Consider the following 21,847-nt stretch of genomic DNA (forward strand, 5'->3'; position numbering starts at 1 on the left):
TGCCTGGCAGGTTGTCTAGTTTAAAAAAATAAATGAAAGGCAGCACCTCTGGAGGTGTTTTGGGTTACTGAGCTAGCGTAGTATAGTGTTCTCAGCCCATCTTAAACAAAGACAGAGTAATGTGATATAACAAAGCTTCAACCTCCATGAACAAAGAAAGGGTAGGAGAAACACTGCCGACACGGACTCTGAAATTAAGGAGCTCACTCACGTTGTCTTTAATACTCATGAGGGTTGTTTAATGAGCTCCCTGGCTTTGAGGATGTCCGGGAAGGATCATGTTTGCTCATTCTTTGAGGAAGGGAATAACAGGTTTTTCTACCCAAGACAAGTCTCACTGAAGTAGATCCTGTCAAGATTCCTAAGAACAAAAATTGATGGAAGGAAGAAAACTTCCATGGCGTTAAATTTTTAGACGAGAGGATTTGCTTAACTGGCTTGACTTCAGTGGAAGTAAATGAGGGGAGTTACAGATAATACTTTTTCAAACTGGCTTCAGATAATGTACTAGTGAGAAGAAATGCATTTTCAATGGTCATAAGGATTTGGAAGCTCTCCAGGGAAGCTGAGAGAAGTCTTGAACACATTCCAACAAAGCAGTTATAGTGTTCAGGAGTTCACATGCATTTTAAGTGCCGTAGTCACCCCAGGATCATGTTAATACAACCTGGAAAAGTACAAACATTCACAACCTTCACAAACCCTAAGTAAAAAGCATCATACCCTTTCTTGAAATTAATGATGCTACTGAGATTAATAGATGAGATTTCATTTCCTCCTCAAAGCAAATTGGTTTATCTTATTTGTTCATTCATTCAACAAATATTTATGGAGTGCTTGAGAATACTGTTAACAAGACCCTACCTCCCCAGCAGCTTAAACTCAAGTGGGAAAACCCATATTTAAACTATTAATGGAGAATTACACTTCCAATCCCGATGGATTAACAGGGACCAGATTTACTCTCCCGTCAGACATAACCAAAAAAGAAAAATGGGAGCAATACACAAAACCATGGCTTTCCAAACTCTGAACTTCAGGCAATGAAAGACAGTGATCCTGAGAGACAGAAAACAAGGTGAGATCTACTGCTTTGAAAGACTTTCCATGCTATGTAGGGAAGGACAATCAAGGCAGAACCCAGGGGGTTATGGAGTTCAAAGACAGGGCTGAGGACTTGGGGTGACCAAGGCAGCTAACATTTGCAGCACAGAGCTCCAGAGAGGAGAGAGCTGCACAGAGAACGCTGGATATCTGGAGAGAGAGAGGAGAGCCCTCTTCTAGAACCATCTGAAAAGATGAGAGGGGGCTGGGTGCGGTGGCTCATGCCTGTAATCCCAGCACTTTGGGAGTCTAAGGCGGGTGGATCACCTGAGGTCAGGAGTTCGAGACCAGCCTGGCCAACATGGCGAAAACCCATCTCTACTAAAAATACAAAAAATTAGCCAGGTGTGGTGGTGCATGCCTGTAATCCCACGTATTCGGGAGGCTGAGGCAGGAGAATCACTTGAACCCGAGAGACAGAGGTTGCAGTGAGCTGAGATCATATCACTGCACTCCAGCCTGAGTGACAGAACAAGACTGTCTCAAGGAAAAAAACACACACACACACTAACATTAGAGAGAAGAGTCCTCAGTACACACACTGGGAACAGTGTGAGTTCAATCAGTCAGGCTGAAAAACTCATAATTCATAAGGCATGGTGGAGCACTCAGGAATATCAGCACTGGGGAATAATTTGCCCTAGACTGAGCACCACTCCAGACCTGCCTAACAAATTACAAAGCAAGACCCATAAGGATCAAACTACTTCCATGTCACTGGACTGCATCCCTAAACAAAGATCAAGAGTATATATAAGAATGCATATCTAGCACCTAAGAAGGTAAAATTCACAAAGTGTGGCATCCAATCAAAGACTATGAGGCATGCAAAAAAAAAAAAAAAAAAAAAAAAAGACTCATATGAGGACTTGTATCCAGAATTTATAAAGAACTCTCAAACTGCCGGGCGTGGTCGCTCATGCCTGTAATCCCAGCACTTTGGGAGACCGAGGTGGACAGATTGCTTGAGCTCAGGAGTTCAAGACCAGTCTGGGCAACATGGCAAAACCCCGTCTCTACCAAAAATACAAAAATTAGCCCAGCACGGTGGCACACATCTGTAGTCCCAGGTACTTGGGGGGCTGAGGCATGAGAATCGCTTCAGCCTGGAAGGCAGATGTTGCAGTGAGCTGAGATCACGCCACTGCATGCCAGCCTGGGTGACAAAGTGAGATTCCATCTCAAACAAAACAAAACAAAACAAGGCAAAAAAACACACAAAACAAAACCAACCAAACAAAAAGAACTCTAAAAAATCACATCCCAGCCTGGGCAATATGACGAAACCCCATCTCTATAAAAACTACAAAGATTAGCTGGGTGTGGTGGAGCAAGCCTGTGGTCAGGAGGAGGTGCGAGGATTGCTTGAACCTGGGAGGGTGAGGCTGCAGCAAGCGGAGATTGCACCATTGCACTCCACTCTGGGAGACAGCGTAAGACCCTGTCTCAAACACACACGCACACACACACACACACACAGGCAGAAGATTTGAACAGACACTTCCACAACAAAACACCACTATACATCTATAAAAACGGTAAAAGTTTAAGAGACTGACCATATCAATAACCATCATGTGGAAGACTGGAACTCTCATAAACTATCACTTTTGGTGGGAATGTAAAATGGTACAGCCATGCTGGAGAACAGTTCAGCATTTTCTTAAAACATTAAACATATACCTACCATATGGCTCGGTCATTCCACTCTCAGGTATGTGACTAAAGAAAGGAAAGCATACGTCCACATGAAGACTTGTACACAAATGTTCATAACAGCTTTATTTATAACAGCCCCAAACTGGAAACAACCCAGGTGTCCATCGATAGGTCAATGAACAAATCTATTCAATGAAGCAGTACTTAGCAATGAAAAACATAAAAACAAAAACTCGTGACACATGCTACCACATGGATGAATCTCAAAATAACTATACTGAGTAAAATATGCCTGACCAAAAAAGGGATACATATTGTATGATTCAATTTACATAGAATTCTAGGACATGCAAACTAATAACAGAGCACAAGGGCACTTGGGAATGATGGGTCCGTTCCTCACTTCAGTTGTGGTGATAGTTTTACGCAGGGTATACATACGCCAACATATTGTACACTTTTGATACGTGCAGTTTATTGGGTGTCAAGTACACCTCCTAAAATAAAAATATTGATGGGCTCTACATTCTGGAGACATGGGCAGTAGAACTATTATTTTCAGCTTGAAATATTAGCTACACTTTGGTAAAAATACTTTTGAACTTTATCTTCACAGTCGCGGCAAGGAAAACAAAAGGTATAAACATTCATTGGTTGAAAAACAATGTCATAAAGTTGTCCCCGTATCTGTGGGGAGTTGGTTCCAGGACTCCTGAGGATACTAAAATCCTCAGATGCTCAAGCCCCTGATAAAAAATGGTGCAGTATTTGCATATAACCTACCCACATCCTCCTGCACAGTTTAAATCATCACTAGATTACTTATATTACCCAATACAATGTAAATGCTGTGGAAATAGTTGTCATACTGTATTATTTAGAGAATAATAACAAGAAAAAAGTCTGTACATGTTTGGTACAGATGCGATTTTTTCTTCAATATTTTTGATCTGCAGTTGGTTGAATCCACAGATGTGGAACACACAAATACAGTGGGCTGACTATATACTAAGAAAAATTACAAAGTGAAAATGAAGAATTCTCATTCGGTAAATGAAACCCAATCTACCATATTTCTCAACAATGAATAAAACCACCTAAGAGTCAATTATTTGGTGTCTGACAGCCGTCTCTCTCCTGAATATTGCTGTGGTTTACAGCAGTGGTGCCCTTGGGTTCAGAAACCTGAACTGTAGTCTTCAGTTGTTCCCCAAGCTCCTCTATCAGAGGCCCAGACACTCCAAGAGGCCAGGAAGAGGCAAGTGGCTTTCCCTGACTGGCATCAGACTCCTGGATGGCTGTGTTTCTGCGTACTCCACCATCAACAATAAGAAAGGCACTGCTTTCTTCAAGAAAGGGACCTTGCAAAGAATTGACTGTCTCAGATGGACTATCTTTGAGTTCATCTTGTTCTGAATCTGAGCCTGAGTCTTCGTTTCCAGATGACACGCTGCTGTCTGAGTCCTCCGAATCACTTGCCTCAGAGCTGGAGCAAAGTGTCTGCTGCCCAGAAACTGAATGGGCTGCTTTTAATGCAGTTTCTTCCTCCTGGACAAGCAGTGCTGCTGCTTCTAGTTCTTCCAGTTCTAACCCCAGCTGGGCCTTTGTAAGGGAGACTTCCTTTAAGGCTTCTGCAAGAGCTGCCAACTTTTTGGATCTTGAAAACATTTTAAAAAGAAAGATTAGAAGTATTTATTAATTGGCCTGGGGATGACAGGTTATACAGCTTCCAAAAAAATAAAGTTGAATCCATATTTTAAATGGCACACCAGGATATATATCATAACAGATCCAAGATATTTATGTAAAAAATGAAGCTATTAAAAGTATTACAGGGAAACACAGATTTCTTTTATGACCCTAAGAAGGAGGAAGGCTTTTCTAACTATGACTCAAAATTCAAAAGCCACAAAAGACTGATAAATTCAACTAAATAAAATCAATTTCTTGGCCAGGCACAGTGGCTCACGCCTGTAACCCCAGCACTTTGGGAGGCTGAGGCGGGTGGATCACCTGAGGTCAGGAGTTCAAGACCAGCCTGGCCAACATGGTGAAACCCTGTCTCTACTAAAAATACAAAAAATTAGCTGGGCACAGTGGCAGGCACCTGTAATCCCAGCTACTTGGGGAGGGGGGCTGAGGCAGGAGAATCACTTGAATTCAGGAGGTGGAGGTTGCAGTGAGCCAAGATCACACCACTGCACTCCAGCTAGACAACACAGTGAGACTCCATCTCAAAAAGAAAAATAAAAATATCAATTTCTTCTGGGTAATATATCTATAATAAGCACATATGTGTGTGTATATATATATTATATATATTATATATTATATATATAATATATATTATATATATTATATATTATATATTATATAATATATTATATGTATTATATGATATATTATATATAATATATAATATATAATATATATAATATATAATATATATAATATATAATATATATTATATATAATATACATATATATTATATATATTATATATATTATATACATATATATTATATATATTATATATATTATATACATATATATTATATATATATATACACACTAATAAAGCCTAACTCTCCTAACAGAGTTCCTAATAATGGATATATAACAATCCAACAGAAAAATGGACAGAAGATACAAGCAGACAATTTTCAAAAAAGGAAATATAAGTAACTCTTAAATATATTAGATGTTCAACTCCAGTCAAATAAGAGACATACAAATTAAAGTCATATGTCAGATATATTTTTTATTGGAAAATACCCAAACATTTGATATTATTCTGTTAACAAGACTGCAGGAGAAAAGGCACTTTCATATACTGATGCAGGGAGATTAAATAGCTACAACCCCCATGAAGGAGAACTTGGCAATAACTTTCAAAATGGAAAATGTATATACCCTGGACCCAGCAAGCCCCATGTCTGAATAACTTTCAAAATGGAAAATGTATATACCCTGGACCCAGAAAGCCCCATGTCTGAAAATTAAACACATGTAGTAAACCTATGTCATGTATGACATAGGTCTGAGGTTATTTACTATGACATCGTTTTTTAATACCTAAAAATGGGAAACAACCAAATGTCCTTGTTATAAGACTGGTTGACTGGTGAAATAAGTTATGACATATCCATACAATGGAATAGCCTACAGCTGTACAATGAATGAAGCTCTCCGTGGGCCAATCCAGACTTACTGCTTAACAACACAAAAGGCTCACCATATGTATATGCTACATATATATAAAAAGGGAAAATAACAGGAAAGATATCAAAACAGATATTTCTATTTGCTTGTATACTTCTTAATAAACTCTCCAAAGTCACAGAAAACAGTAACTTCTGTAAAGGAGATAAGGTGGGAACTGGAAATATGGGGGATGACACAGGATGATGGCGTGACGGAGCCTTTTCACTGCCTATTGTTGTATTTTTTAAACCTATATAAATGTTCATAATCTTAAAATGTACAAGGAGGAAAAGCAATATCAGCAGCATGGAGTGCTTTTTCTTTTTATGAGAAAACCATTTCATATTATTTCAGAAGATTTTTTTTTTTTGAGACAGAGTCTCACTGTGTCGCCAGGCTGGAGTGCAGTGGTGTGATCTTGGCTCACTGCAACCTCCGCCTCCCAGGTTCTAGTGATTCTCCTGCCTCAGCATCCCGAGTAGCTTGGACTACAGGCGCGTACCACCATGCCCAGCTAATTTTTTTGTATTTTTAGTAGAGACAGGGTTTCACCATGTTGGCCAGGATGGTCTTGATCTCCTGACCTCGTGATCTGCCAGCCTCGGCCTCCCAAAGTGCTGGGATTACAGGCATGAGTCACCAAGCCCAGCTAATTTTTTTTGTATTTTTAGTAGAGATGAGGTTTCACCATGTTGGCCGAGATGGTCTTGATCTCCTGACCTCGTGATCCACCTACCTCGGCCTCCTAAAGTGCTGGGATTACAGGCGTGAGCCACCATGACCAGCCGAAGATGCTTTTCCTCTAAATTACCTGCTAGATTTATAATATTACATTGTATCGAGTAAATAAACTTTTCCATTATTAACTTGGATGCATTTAGTTGTTTTTTGTTTCTAAAAGAACCAACATGACACAAGCTGGCATTCTCCAAAGATGACTACTATTCTTAAGGGGAAATCTGATGTGACAACTGAAGAAAGGTGGCAGTGAGTGAAAGTGGTAAACATGCTGACATGGTTTCTATGTTTCCCTGACTCCAAAGATTAAATGAACATACAAAACGTTGAGTGGCTTTGAGACAAACTGGATGACGGTGAGTTTACAAGATAAATTCATTTGTAAAAGTATAGTCCATCCCATAATATCAGGAAAATGAGGCTTCATTTCAGTGGAGCTGATGGTACAATGGGAAATACCGAACAAAGATGGTATTTTAATCTGGGTGCCCACATGTACCTGAAATGCTATTTCTCAAAGTACTCAGCACAATAATGAGATTGTGCAGGGATTGCCCCCCACCCCCCACAACCCCTGCTGCCTCTTCACATGTGTAATCAGGCCACAGAAGCACCACTGCAGTGTCCAAGGGTGAGCGGGAGGCACAGTGCGGTGAGTGGGACAAGAGCAGTCACCATCGTTAATGGGTAGCTTTCTCTTAGCCCTGGGTTTCAGTGCCAGAACTTCCAGAGTGCTTAGAGAAAGGGAGGGGTTTAGGGTAAAGAGGAAAACCAAGGTGAGATCCACTAGAGTCAGTTAATGATTCACCAAAGCAGTATAACCCCTGGCTAATCTTTTATCAGTCTGAGGCATTTTTAAAAGCATAGCTATGGAATATGACGGCTGCAACATAATTTGCATTTATACCCAAGACAGTTGTAGATAATGTCCACCATATATTTTGAAACCTTGACTACCAGTGGTAAAGGATTCAGTCTGAGCTGCTGCAAAGTTCAGTCAAAGAACTAGTACACCACTCTGTTTCTCCATGAAGGGGAGTTCTCTCTGGGTAGTGACACACAACTTAAGAAATAAAGCGTAATAAACTTGGGAAAGTGGATACTGCATCTAACTCTAATACTAGAAATAAAAAATATAAAATAAAAGCTTTTAGTTTACTGACTATATATCTCATTTTAATTGTCATGACAAATACTTCTCAACAATATACAAAGGATGATGCTCCACTAACATCACTGCACTTGCTCCATTAACCACCTTGTGAATCAGTGCCATTGTTATCCCTACATTACAGATGAGGGAACTAGAGCTTGCAGGGGTAGGAGAGCCGCTGAGGTTCACTCAGCCAACAAGGGGCGGTCACGACTGGAAACCCAAGCCTCAAAACTCCAGCCCTCTTCCGGTTCCACCAAAGGGCCTCCCATGAATATACAGGCTCTGCAAAGTGTTCTTTTCTTCTTTTTCTTCTTTTTTTTTTTGAGATGGATTTTCACTCTCGTTGCCCAGGCTGGAGTGCAATAGCACGATCTCGGCTCACCACAACCTTCACTTCCTGGGTTCAAGAGATTCTCCTGCCTCCGCCTCCCAAGTAGCTGGAATTACAGACATGAGCCACCATGCCCGACTAATTTTATATTTTTAGTAGAGACAGGGTTTTTCCATGTTGGTCAGGCTGGTCTTGAACTCCCGACCTCAGGTGATCTGCCCGCCTAGGCCTTCCAAAGTGCTGGGATTACAGGCATGAGCCACTGCACCTGGCCAAAGTGTCCTTTCTTAAGGCCACATTCTTTACTTCTTCCTAACTTGAGCTCCACTCAGCATCTTCCAACTGAGCAAGTTCTGACTTGCACAAAGCCCAGAATCCTCCAAAGGAACTGTGACTAATATATTTAGCTTAACAATGTTAAATGAAGTATACATATAAGCATCATCTATGGAGGTTTAGAAAACAAGGGTAAAATTTGAATCATTTTTGTGAATATTGCTGAATATATTAAACATGCCAATTCTCAAGTTGATATTATTTGGATCTTTGTTATTGTCTACTATACAGATATTGTGTCCTGTCTTTTATAACAGTAGAAATGTGGAATTCCAAAGCTCCTCCCCTAGAATCCTGGCTCTTCTCAGAAAGCATACCCCATACACAGGGGGACTGAAAGTAACAAGTGTAACAGGCAGAAAAGTGGTGAAGCTGAGTCCAGGGGCTGCCTGTAACCAGCTGATGCGAACTTTTATCCTTCAGGAAAAAGTTTTTCACTTTCGGCATTATATTATGTTTAAAATTACCAGGTTATACAATAAGTTGATGGATGGATGGATGGATGGATGGATGGATGGATGGATGGATGGATGGATAGATGGATGGATGGATGGATGGATAGATGGATGGATGATAGACAGACAGATAAATTGATTTTTGATCCTTCGCCAAGCTTCATTTCTATTTTATTATCCCACCTTTAATACCTCAAGCTGGCTAGCTTCCTAAATTAATACTAAAGTTCTGAAAGAAACTTTAATAAAAGAAACATTCTGAACTCTCTCCCATTCTTAAAGAATGCTAGGATAAAAACTGATTAAAATTTCAAAATAGCATTGGTGTAGAATGTGCCCCAGTAGCCTGAGGAATTAAAGTTGGGTTTGTTTTTATTCAATTACTTAGCACAGATAACCTAGCAATCACTGTTCACAAAAAGGGAAATTATTCCTGTAGGGAAAAAAAATTAAGCCATGAAAGAGTAGCTGTTTTGTTTTTTTCAACCACTAGTACAATTAGAGTTGGTTCTAATCTGCCACTCCTTGTCAATTCTACAATCTACTTTTGTAACAGACTTACCTTTTCAGAAAGCAGCTCACTTAAGGTAGGTATTAGTTTTTCTCTGTCATACTCAAAACTGACTAGGCTAGTTCATGTCCAAAAGCTTGGTCAAATGGCATTATTAGATAACCACTCTTACAAACATCAGGTACTATTTATTTCTTTATTTAGAGACAGGTTCTCGCTTTATTGCCTGGGCTCTGGAGTGCAGTGGTGCAATCAGCGCTCCCTGTAGCTTTGACCTCCTGGGCAAAAGTGATCCTCCCACCTCAGCCTCCTGAGTAGCTGGGACTACAGGCACATGCCACCACACCCAGCTAATTTTTAAATTTTTTGTAAAGACAGGTTCTCCCTATGTTGCCCAGGCTGGTCTCCAACTCCTGGGCTCAAGTGATCCTCCCACCTTGGCTTCCCAGAGTGCTGTGATTACAGGCATGAGTGGCAGCCCTGGGCATGGTACATTTTGATACTCTCAACAAACACATAGGCTGAGTTACTAGTTATAGTATATGTTTTTTGTTTGTCTGGTTAGGTTTTTCTTGAGACAGACTCTCACTCTGCCTTCCAGTCTGGAGTGTGGAGTGCAGTGGAGCGATCTCAGCTCACTGCAACCTCCACCTCCCTGGTTCAAGTGATTCTCCTGCATCAGCCTCCCGAGTAGCTGGGATTACAGGCATGCGTCACCACGCCCGGCTAATTTTTGTTATTTTTAGTAGAGACGGGGTTTTGCCATGTTGGCGAGGCTGGTCTCAAACTCCTGACCTCACAGTGATCCACCCACCTTGGTCTCTCAAAGTGCTGGGGATTACAGGAGTAAGCCACCATGCCTGGCTAGTTACATGTTTTATATCTAAGTGAGGATCACCTACCTGTTAAGAATATATTTATTATAGAATGAAGAGACGCTGCATTTAAAAGAGACAATTGGATACCACTACTGTCATATTTTAATAAAACCACACTCAAAATAGATTTTTCTTAGAAAGTTACTGGAAATGTAATCCTACAATGTAACTTAAAAAAGACCTTTCATTCTTTTTGCATATATGAAATAATATCCTATTTGGAGAATTTCTCTTTAAAGACTGCAGACAAGTTATGCTACATGTAACTACCACGAAAGAGTAATTGCAACAGCAGAAAGTACTTGCCTTTACTATGGCTAAGCTGATACAAAATTTCCTCAATTATTTTACATTTGGTGACTGTAGGAGGGGGAAAGCCTCCGCAGCCTTATGAAGCAACCAAAACAAAATGCAAAAGGAGCCTGAAACGTAGGGGCAGGGGGAACTGGGTATAAATGGAAAGCATACATCCTGTTTTTTTGCTGTAGAGTTTTGTCTCAAACTATCAATCAACTTTTCACCACTTCCTGCAATAGCAGGTCTACTATAAATCTCAGAGTAACCGACTAGGTTTCATTTCCTCTGCCCAAACCTAGAAGCCTGCCAGGCATGACATACTGAGACTAGAGCCCACAATTGATCACAGAGGACAAGACTCCAGTGAGGCAATTCCAGACAGTTCAAACTGGATGCTTACTGGCTAACTCGGCCTTTTAATTTCATATAAGTACCGCGCGCTAACCGATTGCGCGACTGGAGCTCCGGCCTTTTAATTTCATAGCATACAACACACACAATCTCAGGTTCTATCTGGGACCAAACAGTAGATCAAATTTCTTCTCTTTCCTTTTTTTTTTTTTTTTTAAGAGATGGGGTCTCACTGCATTGCCCAGGCTGGAGACCAGTAGTCAAAGGAGCAGTAATACCACAATACAGTGTTGAACTACTGGCCTCAGCAGCCCTCCGGCCTCAGCAGCCCTCCTGCCTCAGCTTCCCAAGTAGGTGGAACTACGGGTACGTGCCACTGAGCCCGGCTTCAACTTTCTGAAGGGCATTTACTGCACATCAATGGTAGACTGGATAAAGAAAATGTGGTACATATATACCATGGAATACCATGCAGCCATAAAAGGAACAGGATCATGTCCTTTGTAGCAACATGGATGGAGCTGGAGGCCATTTTCCTTAGCAAACTAATGCAGGAACAGAAAACCAATTACCGCATGTTGTCACTTGTAAGTGGGAGCTAAATGATAAGAACACATGGACACATAGAGGGGAACAACACACACCAGGGCCTATCAGAGGGTGGAGGGTAGGTAGAGGGAGATGATCAGGAAAAACAACTAATAAGTACTAGGCTTAATACCTGGGTGGTGAAAATAATCTGTACATCAAACTCCCATGACACAAGTTTACCTATATAACAAACCTGCACGTGTCCCTGAACTTAAAAGTTAAATTTTTTTAAAAGGGCCTTTATGATAATGACATATCATAATTCCTCTCTATTGAAAAGAACCAGTTCCATACTTTAGGTTCCTTGGCCCAAAACACACGTATGTAGCCTGATCTAAAGGTAATGCACTGGCTTTAAGTAGAAGTTGCTGGTGAAATTCCTATCTTGAATCTGAGAGCCGCCAAGGAAAACAAATACCAATGGATGCACAGAGGAACCTGGAGCTGTCTCTTCTTATTCTGTAACAGTGAGAAGCACTTCCAGCGCAGCCATTAACAAAAACATTCAATCTCTAAGAACAAGAAACGACTAACTTAACACAAGGAAGGCTGCAAGCTAAAGAGTTATTTAAATCATATCTAGTTTGGGCCAATAACACAACTTCTCATACAAATTTCAACTGGTTTTTATGCCATTTCGTGGGCGTAGGCTCTGAGAAACATCATCTAGTCCATGGATCAGCAGAATCATTTTCTGAAAACTCCCTGTATTAGTTTCCTAAGGCTGCCGTAACAAACCACCAAAACTGGTAGCAGAAAACAAAATATATAAATTTATTTTTCACAGCTCCTGAGGCTACTATTTTTTCTTTCTTTTTTTTTTTTTTTTCGAGATGGAGTCTCATTCTATTGCCCAAGCTGGAATGCAATGGCACGATCTCGGCTCACTGCAACCTCCACCTCCTGGGTTCAAGCAGTTCTCCTGCCTCAGCCTCCTGAGTAGCTGGGATTACAGGCACACACCACCACGCCCGGCTAATTTTTGTATTTTGGTAGAGACAGGGTTTCACCATGTTGGCCAGGCTGGTCTCAAACTCCTGACCTCATGATCTGCCTGCCTTGGCCTTCCAAAGAGCTGGGATTACAGGCGTGAGCCACCGCACCTGGCCAAGGCTACTATTAATAGTCCAGAATTAAGGAGTCAGCAGGTTTGGCTCCTTCTCAGGGCAGAATCCCTTCCATGCCCTTCTCTTAGCTTCTGGTGTTGCTGGCAATCCTTGGAGTTCCTTGGCTTGTAAATGCATCACTCCAAGCTCTGCCTCTGTTGTTCAGGGTGTTCTCCCTATGTGTTTGTGACTTCACATGGCCATCTTCACTCTGTGTGTCTTAGTGTCTCTTCTTTTCTTATGAGGTTACCAGTCATAGTGGATTAAAGGCCCACCCTACTCTAGCATGACCTCATCTTAACTAATTACATCTGCAATGACTCTATTTCTAAATAAGGTCACATTGTGAGGTTCTGCAAGGACATGAATTTTGGAGGGACATCACAGGGCATCACTATAACACAGTACACCCTGTAGAGCTGAAATCAATAGTGGAGATGCTCATTAATAGAGGATAATAGACCGGAAAAAAGTAAATCAACTTAAAATGGAGACCAAAATTTAATAGTAAATAATGATGATAAGGTTAAAACTTCACCTTAAGGCTGGAGGCAGCAGCTCACACCTGTAATCCCAGCACTCTGGGAGGCCAAGGTGGGCGGATCACTTGAGGTCAGGAGTTCGAGACCAGCCTGGCCAACATGGGGAAATCCTGTCTCTACTAAAAATATAAAAATTAGCCGGGTGTGGTAGCAGGTGCCTGTAATCCCAGCTACTCAGGAGGCTGAGGCAGGAGAATCACTTGTACCTGGGAGGCGGAGGTTGTAGTGAGCAGAGACTGCAGCACTACACTCCAGCCTCAGCAACAGAGGGAGACTCTGTGTCAAAAAAACAACAACAAAAACCGAATACTTCACCTTGAAACAAAACTACAAACTACAAAAATAAATTGATGAAATATTTAACAATGTTAACAATATGTAGGTTAAAACTGCAACCATGTACTAATTCTCAAAAACAGCAAAGAATGAACCAAATATTAATTGTATTTGTAATTGTTCTAACAAAATTATATTACAGCACCATCTAACATTCATCACTTCATGTTGGTCTTTTTCTAGCAGAATCAGAGAAGGTAATTCTTACAGAAAAAAATCAAGGGTATCATCAGCTTCCTCAAGGACCTCTCAATCATGTGATGCTCAAATCAATCTTTTAATCAATCCTTTAATATTCAAAATAAGGACTTTCCACTAATTTCACTATTATTGTAGAGTTTTCTTCTTCAATTGTTTACTATGGTGAGTGGTTCCATGTGGTTCAAGCACATCCCCCATATCACTTCCAATGTTTTCGTGAAATATTTGATCTTTTGGTTGACTTGCAATTTATTTGCACTGTACAATATCAATGATCAACAATAAGTCAAACAATAAAAATACTGGCAAGATGGATGGGAAAGATGCTGGGAAGGAAATGATATACTAGAATGTGGATGAAATTTATTAAGAGGCTTGCTCATTAGTGAATTTTTGTGAGGTTTGACTACCATCGCGTTTCTTTGTAACTTTCTAAGTGCAGAAACTCAATGAATATTCAGAAAGGACTTCCTGCATGACACATATAAGTGGCTGTGCTAGAGAGATCCACTGAAATTTCATTCTTTAAGGGAGCACAGAAGTCATCTACTCCAATTCTTCCACTTTAGAAACGTAGTTGACATGACTGGCTACTTTGATGTAGCTTGAAAGTTTGTGTGACTTAAATTGGAAGAGTTGCTACAAGATATTAATCCCAAAGTTCCAAGCTTAAAGGGCTCTTCTCTCTCATCTGCTCTCTTTCAACTGCTTACAGGGTAGTTGTTATGAGAGTAATATAAATTATTTAATCTTTGAAAAAGACTGTTGAAAACTTCAATGCTACTTAATTCCTATGGAGAAGTCAGCTTGACTGTGATGTACTAAGCTTAGGAAAAATACAATGTGGAGCTAGAAAATAATCAGTATCAAATCATTCCTTAAGGAAATGACAGTGACCACTTTCCAAAAGTCCCTGGCAGAAAATAACTCTGTCTTCTTGAAATATTACAAAATATATCAAGGTTTTAAAAATCACAAAATAGACCTTCATATCCTTTTATGAAAAGCCAATTGTAGGTTTCTTATAATTAGATCGATAAAAGCTCTCAAGACGATTCCAACGATTCAACAACTATGCCACTTTTCAAATAAGTTGATGAGCTCTAGTCCTTAGTGCTTTAGTAGAGAATACAAATATTCATGAACACATTAATATATATCTGACACAGACTACAGATCCCAAGAAGGTGGGGGAAATAAAATTTTTATTTTTACTTATTTTTAAAAATTTTTTTTATTCTTATAGAGATGGAGTCTTGTTCCATCGCCCAGGCTGGAGTGCAGTGGCTCAATCACAGCTCACTGCAGCCTCAACCTACTGTGTTCAAGCAATCCTCCCACTTCAGCCTACCAAGTAGCCAGGATTAGAAGCACACACCACCATGCCTGGCTAATTTATAAATTTTTTGTAGTGACAGGGTCTTGCTACATTGTCCAGGCTTGTCTCAAACTCCTGGGCTCAAGCGACCCTCCTGCCCCAGCCTCCCAAAGAGCTGAGATTATAGGCATGAGCTACTGCGCCGGGCCAAGGAATAAAATTTTTAGATGTATTTGAATAATATAGTCAAATCACTATGGCAAACAGCAATAATAAAGACTCAACCACCTCTTGGATGCTATGCAAAAGGACAAAGGTTCCTTGACAAAAGGCTTGCACTTCCTGTGCAGTAACTCTGTGCAGGCTTTCTAAGTATTTCACATGGTAAACTCATGAAGTACTTACAGCAACCCTGTGAGATAGGTACTATTATTATCCCTACTGGTAAAATAAGAAAATAATGTGGCACCTTCTTTGAGCCATGGAGGACCAAAGATGTCATATTATCACAGAAAGACAACTCTAAAGACCTCAAGTAGAACACTTCTTACTTTTTATGTTAATTATGTGTGAAATCACATACAGTTTCCCCTGGTTCACAATTATATAGAGAATCATTTACTTTAATCACCAAATGATAAACAGGTGGGCTACATGTTTAAAAAGTCCTCCATCAGAATGACTCTCGCACAGAAGGGGTGAAAGCAGGGGAGCTAAAGGCAAGGAGACAGGCTCTAGCTCCAGCAGTTTTTTTGAGGACAGTCTGCACATAAACATGTACATACATACATGTGCCCACACACATACATACGTGTGCCCACAAACATGTACATACATACATGTGCACACACATGCCTATACATACATCTGCCCACACACATTAGTACACACATACACACACATCCATTTTTTGAGAAAAATAAATGACTTAGAAAAAAACACTCGCTATGGCAATGCTAAATGCTGAAAAGAATGGCTCTCATAAGGTTTATCCAAATGCAGAGAAGCCACCATTTGGCTCAACCCCAACCTCCACTTAAGAAATTCAAGGGTGAGGGTGACAAATAGGTTAAGAAAGGTACAATGTCCATAAAGAACTGTGTGAAAGAAATGCAGTTCACCCCAGCTTTGCAACTGTTTTACATTTTTGCCAGGCCAGATCAAATTCACAGAGATGGAAATGTGGGTCTCATAAATTTGCCACATTTCTCTCTACTCCCTAGCAGAAATGCTATTGCTGAAATGTGCTTCGCTGTGATCCCAAAAGCTGATTTAAATAACAGTCCCATGAACCTCTTGGAATTGTATACCTCACTTGAATTGTGTACCTCGCAAGGTCTCCCGTTCCATACGGGCTGCTGGTGAATTCAAATCTGTGACTCACTCAACATGACAGAATGTACCTGCAGCTCCTTCTTGCCTCCAGTTTTTTTTCTTGAGACAGAGTCTCGCTCTGTCACCCAGGCTGGAGTGCAGTGGCGTAATCTTGGCTCACTGCAACCTCTGCCTCCTAGGTTAGAGCAATTCTCCTGCCTCAGCCTCCCGAATAATGGGGATTACAGGCACGCACCACCACGCCTGGCTAATTTTTGTATTTTTAGTAGAGACAGGGTTTCACCACGTTGGCCAGGCTGCTCTTGAACCCCTTACCTCCGGTGATCCGTCTGCCTCAGCCTCCCAAAGTGCTGGGATTATAGGCATGAGCCACCACGCCCGGCCTGTTTCTACTTTTAATTTTCTTCTTTTACCTTCACCTTTATTATGCCATCTTGTTTTACACACACACACACACACACACACACACACACACACACACTGAGAGAGAGAGAGAGAGAGAGAGAAATGCTTTAAATAATTTCTAGTACAAGGCAGAGAATAAATTATTAATGAAACCAATTATCTGGCTAAGTAAAAAACACCTTTGTAGGATAGGAAAGGACAGAAGAAATGGGGACTACAAGTTGCAGGCTGAAGCAGAGCTCTCCAATCCATTTTCTTCTCTATGACTATTCCATGAAGCATGGTATTTGGGCACATAAGACTTGAACAATTCTGACAACATTCCTACATTTCATCTGTGTGAAAAAAGGGCAAATAGTGTTGTTTAATGATGTAGGATTTTGACCTGTTAACTGTCCAAATGAAACGGCTGTTTGGATTCAATTCAACTAAGTGGAGGTCAGCCAACTAAATGGAGAAGGTATCACTATAAAGTTGGTGGTAGAAGGAAGATACTATGGGTTGAACTGTGTCCCTGACAAAGATGTGTTGATGTCCTAAGCCCTGGAAGCTGTGAATGTCACCTGTTTTGGAAACAGGGTCTTTGCAGATGTAATCAAGATTAGGTCATACCGGATTAGGGAAGGACCTCAGTCCACCAACTGGTGTCCTTATAAAAAACACAATGTAAAGACACAGGGACACAGAGAATGCCATGTGAAGATAGAGGCAGAGATTGGTGTGATGTGTTCATATGCCAGGGGATGTCTAGGGTTGCCAGCACTGCTGAAGCCAGCAGAGAGGCACGGAACAGATTCTCCTGCAGAGTTCACAGGAGGAACCAACCCAAATGACACCTTGATTTTGGAATTCTAGCCTCTAGGAATGCAAGGAATAAAGGTCTGTGGTTTTAAGCCACCCAGTCTGTGGTAATTTGTTACAGCAGCCTTAGGAAATGAATATAGAAGAACATCAGTGATGAAGATCCTTACAGCAGAACAGAAATTAGAAAGCATTGCATAGTATGTTCCTGAGTTTACAAATGGAAAAAAAAAAAAAAAAAGACACCACTAAAAATAGCAACAGCAAGGCACAGAAAAGTTTTCTTTGCGTAATAACATGAGGGGAATAGATTAGTTTGTTTCTAAATCCCCTCCAAGCCCAAAATGCTATGCTTTTACACTATGATCACAATGTACCCCTGTTACAAACCCTACCCAGTGCCCACATACCACACTATGCAGAACCACTTACTTACAAGTAGAAGAGGTGGAGTGCAGTGGCGCAATCACAGCTGATGGCAGCCTAGAACTCCTAGGCTCAAGCGATCCTCCCGCCTTGGCCTTCCAGAGTGCTAGATTATTTGCATGAGCCACGGTGCCCAGACTACTAAGGTTTGAAGTATTCAACGACTGCCTCAGGAAACATGGGATCTGAAAGCCAGACTTGACAACAGTTCTGACAAGTGGTCCTCTATAGAAAATCAAACTTGGGAAAGTGTATTTTATGCTTGCTTATACTCTCAAAAACTAAACCGAAGTGAAAAGCATCTGTCTACCAGAATACCCTTAAATGACAGCCCCTAGACTATCTAAGGAGAATTTTAAAATACTTTTAATAAAGGCAATTGACTTCAATGGCTAATATTTAGTTTCTTTCTTTGATAAAGCCTTGCTTCTGAAAGCATAACCCTGGACCAGGAGCAGCAGCATCATCTTGGAACTTCTTAGAAATGCAGAATCTCAGCCCCCAACCCAGGTCTCTGAATAGGAGTCTTTTTAACAAGACTCCCAGGTAATACATACGCACCATGATGTTTGGAACACCCCAAAGAGTTGTGACTATGTTGAAGTCATCATTACCAGCTGACACTTTTCATTCACTCTCAATATTGTGGATTCTTGGATCTGATCAAACAGTGGGATGGGAATGGTGGGAGGTTCCCCCTGTTCCTGGGTCAACTGTTGTGGTGAGGCATTGCTGACTTCACACATTGTGTACAGGGCAGCCTGACTCTGTCCCATCCCTCTTACACCCAGAGCATGAGGATGAATCTCCACCTTGCATTTACTCACTAATCTTGGCTTTAAGTAAAAAGATGCATGGGGCCCTACTCTAATGGTTCCATTGCTCAAGAGTTCTTTCCTTAGCCCCCCTTCTAGGTCAGACTGATCCTGAGGCCCAGACTCAGAAACATTTTATCTCAAAACCCTGACTCTGCAAAGCTGGGCTTTCTGCCCATTAGCTGCCTTCTTGTACAAGATCTTCAACTTTCACAGGGACCTTGCCTGAAGTCAGGGTCCACATGCCTGCCCCTGAACCCATTTCTGTCCATTCAGATGCCACCACTTGCCTGTCTCCTCAGACCTCTACCTGTTACTTCCTTCTATGGCACTAGCCTCCCAAGAGTAGCTCTACCTCCAGACTGCACTGAAACAGTGCATCAGGGCTGCATTTTTCACTGATTCTTTTTTTTTTTTTTTTTAAAGACAGTTTCCTTCTGTCGCCCAGGCTGGAATGCAGTGGCACGATCTCAGCACACTGCAACCTCCGCCTCCCAGATTCACATGACATATATATATATATATATATATATATATATTTTTTTTTTTTTTTTTTTTTTTTTTTTTTGAGACAGTCTCACTCTGTCACCCAGGCTGGCGTGCAGTGGTGCAATCTCGGCTTACTGCAACCTCCGCCTCCCAGATTCAAGCAGTTCTTGTGCCCCAGCCTCCTGAGTGGCTGGGATTATAGGCACGTGCCACTACACCCAGCTAATTTTTGTATTATAGTAGAGACGGGGTTTCGCCATGTTGGCCAGGTTGGTCTCGAACTCCTGACCTCAGGTGATCTGCCTGCCTTGGCCTCCCAAAGTTCTAGGATTACAGGCATGAGCCACCGTGCCTGGCCAAATAAATACTTGAAAGTACTATGTGTTCAAGCCCTGAACAAAACAGACCAATTCCTGTGCTCATGGAGCTTATATTCTTGTGTAAGAAAAGATAATAAATACTAAAATAATAATAGATCATAAGAAGTAAGTAAAATATAGTGTGCTAGATGATATAAGTGCCATGAAAAAACAACACAGAACTCAAAAGGTAGCCAGGGTGCACTTGGGCCAGGGGGTGTTCAATTTTTTAAGAGTATTTAGGGAAGGCCTCACTGAAAGGTGACCTTGGGTACCCTATACATCACTGAACAGCCTAAACTGTGGGACCTAGCTTATTCCTGTTTTCAGCTATTCCACCTCTTCTCAGCTTGAACCTCCAGTCTATCAAGCTTAGTGTAAGACAATCACAACAATCCCCTGCTCCCAGTTCTACAAGCCATCTGGATGCCGATTCTGACATAGCTAATTGCTAGTCTCCAGATCATGTATCCATCTCTAAACCATAGTTCTTGTACCATCCATCCACCTCTGTGGGCCAACCTGCACCTCCAAACCCTCATCTGCTGCCCAAGTTCATACTACACCACTGCTGCCTGAGCCCGACCCTGAGCCTAAGCTGTCCCATGTACACAGAAAATGACCACAGGTCATCTTGTTCTTGAAAAGGAAGACCTAGAGGTTTAATAAAAGAGAAGGAAAATTCTGTCCAAGTCAGAATTTTATGTAAACAAGATAAAACTATTTGAGGGCTCAGGAATGTGTCATTCTACAACTTACCTCTTCTAAGAAACTCACTGCAGAAGGTATCACAGGAAGGGCTCATGCCTCAGACACCAGGCAAACAAGGAGGAAAGATTTCAGCACATCCAAGCCCCTGGTGCAGGTCTGCCGGTGAAGGGAGGGGGGAACTGAAAGCACAGGCCTCTTTTAAGGACTTCATGAGCCATTTTATTGAAGTCTAATCAATCCCCAGCTGGAGGAAACCTGCTAGATAACTGAGTCCAGGTTGTCCAGCGGGCTTCACATAATGATGGAAACGTGCTGTCCAATATGGGCCACTAACCCCATGTGGCTGTCAGGCATTCAGAATGTCAGCTTGACTGAAGAACTATACCTTAAATTGTATTTAATTTGAACTAATTTAAATGAAAATAGCCACATGTGGCAATGAATACCAAATCAGACCACACAGATCTAATCTAAAGCCCTAATTTGTTTGACAAAGATGAAGCCTAGAGACTTTAGCAGCATAGGTATACCACAGGGCTAGCCACAAACCCAAGCACTAATCCTCCACACAGCCATCAGACTTGAGGGCTTCCAAATTGCTTTCATATGTACAACCCCATCCGATCCTTTCTTCAGAAACATAAGCAGGTTCAATTCTCCATATTCCACCAATGTTCAGAAGCAAAAACCTGCCCCATGCCAGAGGGTTCATCCCTGATTAGCCAGAGCTCCTCATGTGCAGACCCACTATGCACTATGCTGTGCTGCCTCACGCTCTGAAGCAGGGACACCATCTGGGTAACTAAAGAGTTGATTACCGACATACAAGTTGAACAAGATGCTGGAAGATGACATTTGCCAGCAGAACCACTGGAGAATCTGTCCTATATCACTGGGCCCAGTCCTTGACAAAACATTTATGCAAATTAAGTCTCCTAGAATAGTTTTATGAGGTAGGGAGCTACAATTAATCTCATATAGTCTATTATAGTGATCACGACCCTCAACAATTAGGACTCAACTAATTTGCTGGATACCTTTTTAAAATCCTACGTTCACTCTGTCCTCAAGACTTACTGGCAAAAACTCTTCTATAATTAGAACTGAAGAGTTGCCAACATGTCCCAATCAGACCCAAATTACTATCTACAAAAATTACTGATTACTAAAAATAAGAATGAAAAAGGGTCTCTGAGATACTACTTTACTAAATATAGGAATACATAGTACAACTTAATCCTCCATGGTTAGGTGGTTGCCAGAACCAAACCTGTTGGCTGCCTAGCATTTCATGTTCCTACAAGAACTGGATGCAAAAGCCTAATTATGGTTTGATTCAAACGATGCTATCAAAATGCTTCCTGCATGGGGCGGGAGATATAAGTGCTTTGC

The 21,847-nt window shown here is 41.2% G+C and overlaps 1 protein-coding gene across 2 annotated transcripts in view; it reads right to left on the bottom strand.

Annotated features, from left to right (window-relative positions):
• Window positions 1-2,858: 2,858 nt before the first annotated feature.
• SHQ1 (SHQ1, H/ACA ribonucleoprotein assembly factor) overlaps window positions 2,859-21,847 on the bottom strand; it is a 100,627-nt gene continuing 81,638 nt past the window's right edge. Inside the window, exon 11 of one of the 2 annotated variants that reach the window (XM_003815798.6) lies at window positions 2,859-4,420. In XM_003815798.6, the coding sequence (XP_003815846.2) occupies window positions 3,868-4,420 (553 nt within the window). In that variant the 3' untranslated portion in view covers window positions 2,859-3,867. Of the gene's footprint in view, window positions 4,421-5,407; window positions 7,440-21,847 lie in introns of those variants that run through there. The other variant, XM_034956887.3, reaches the window with a different exon arrangement.

The sequence above is a fragment of the Pan paniscus genome, chromosome 2 (genome assembly GCF_029289425.2).
Source record: "Pan paniscus chromosome 2, NHGRI_mPanPan1-v2.0_pri, whole genome shotgun sequence".
In the NCBI taxonomy this organism is placed as follows: Eukaryota; Metazoa; Chordata; class Mammalia; order Primates; family Hominidae; genus Pan; species Pan paniscus.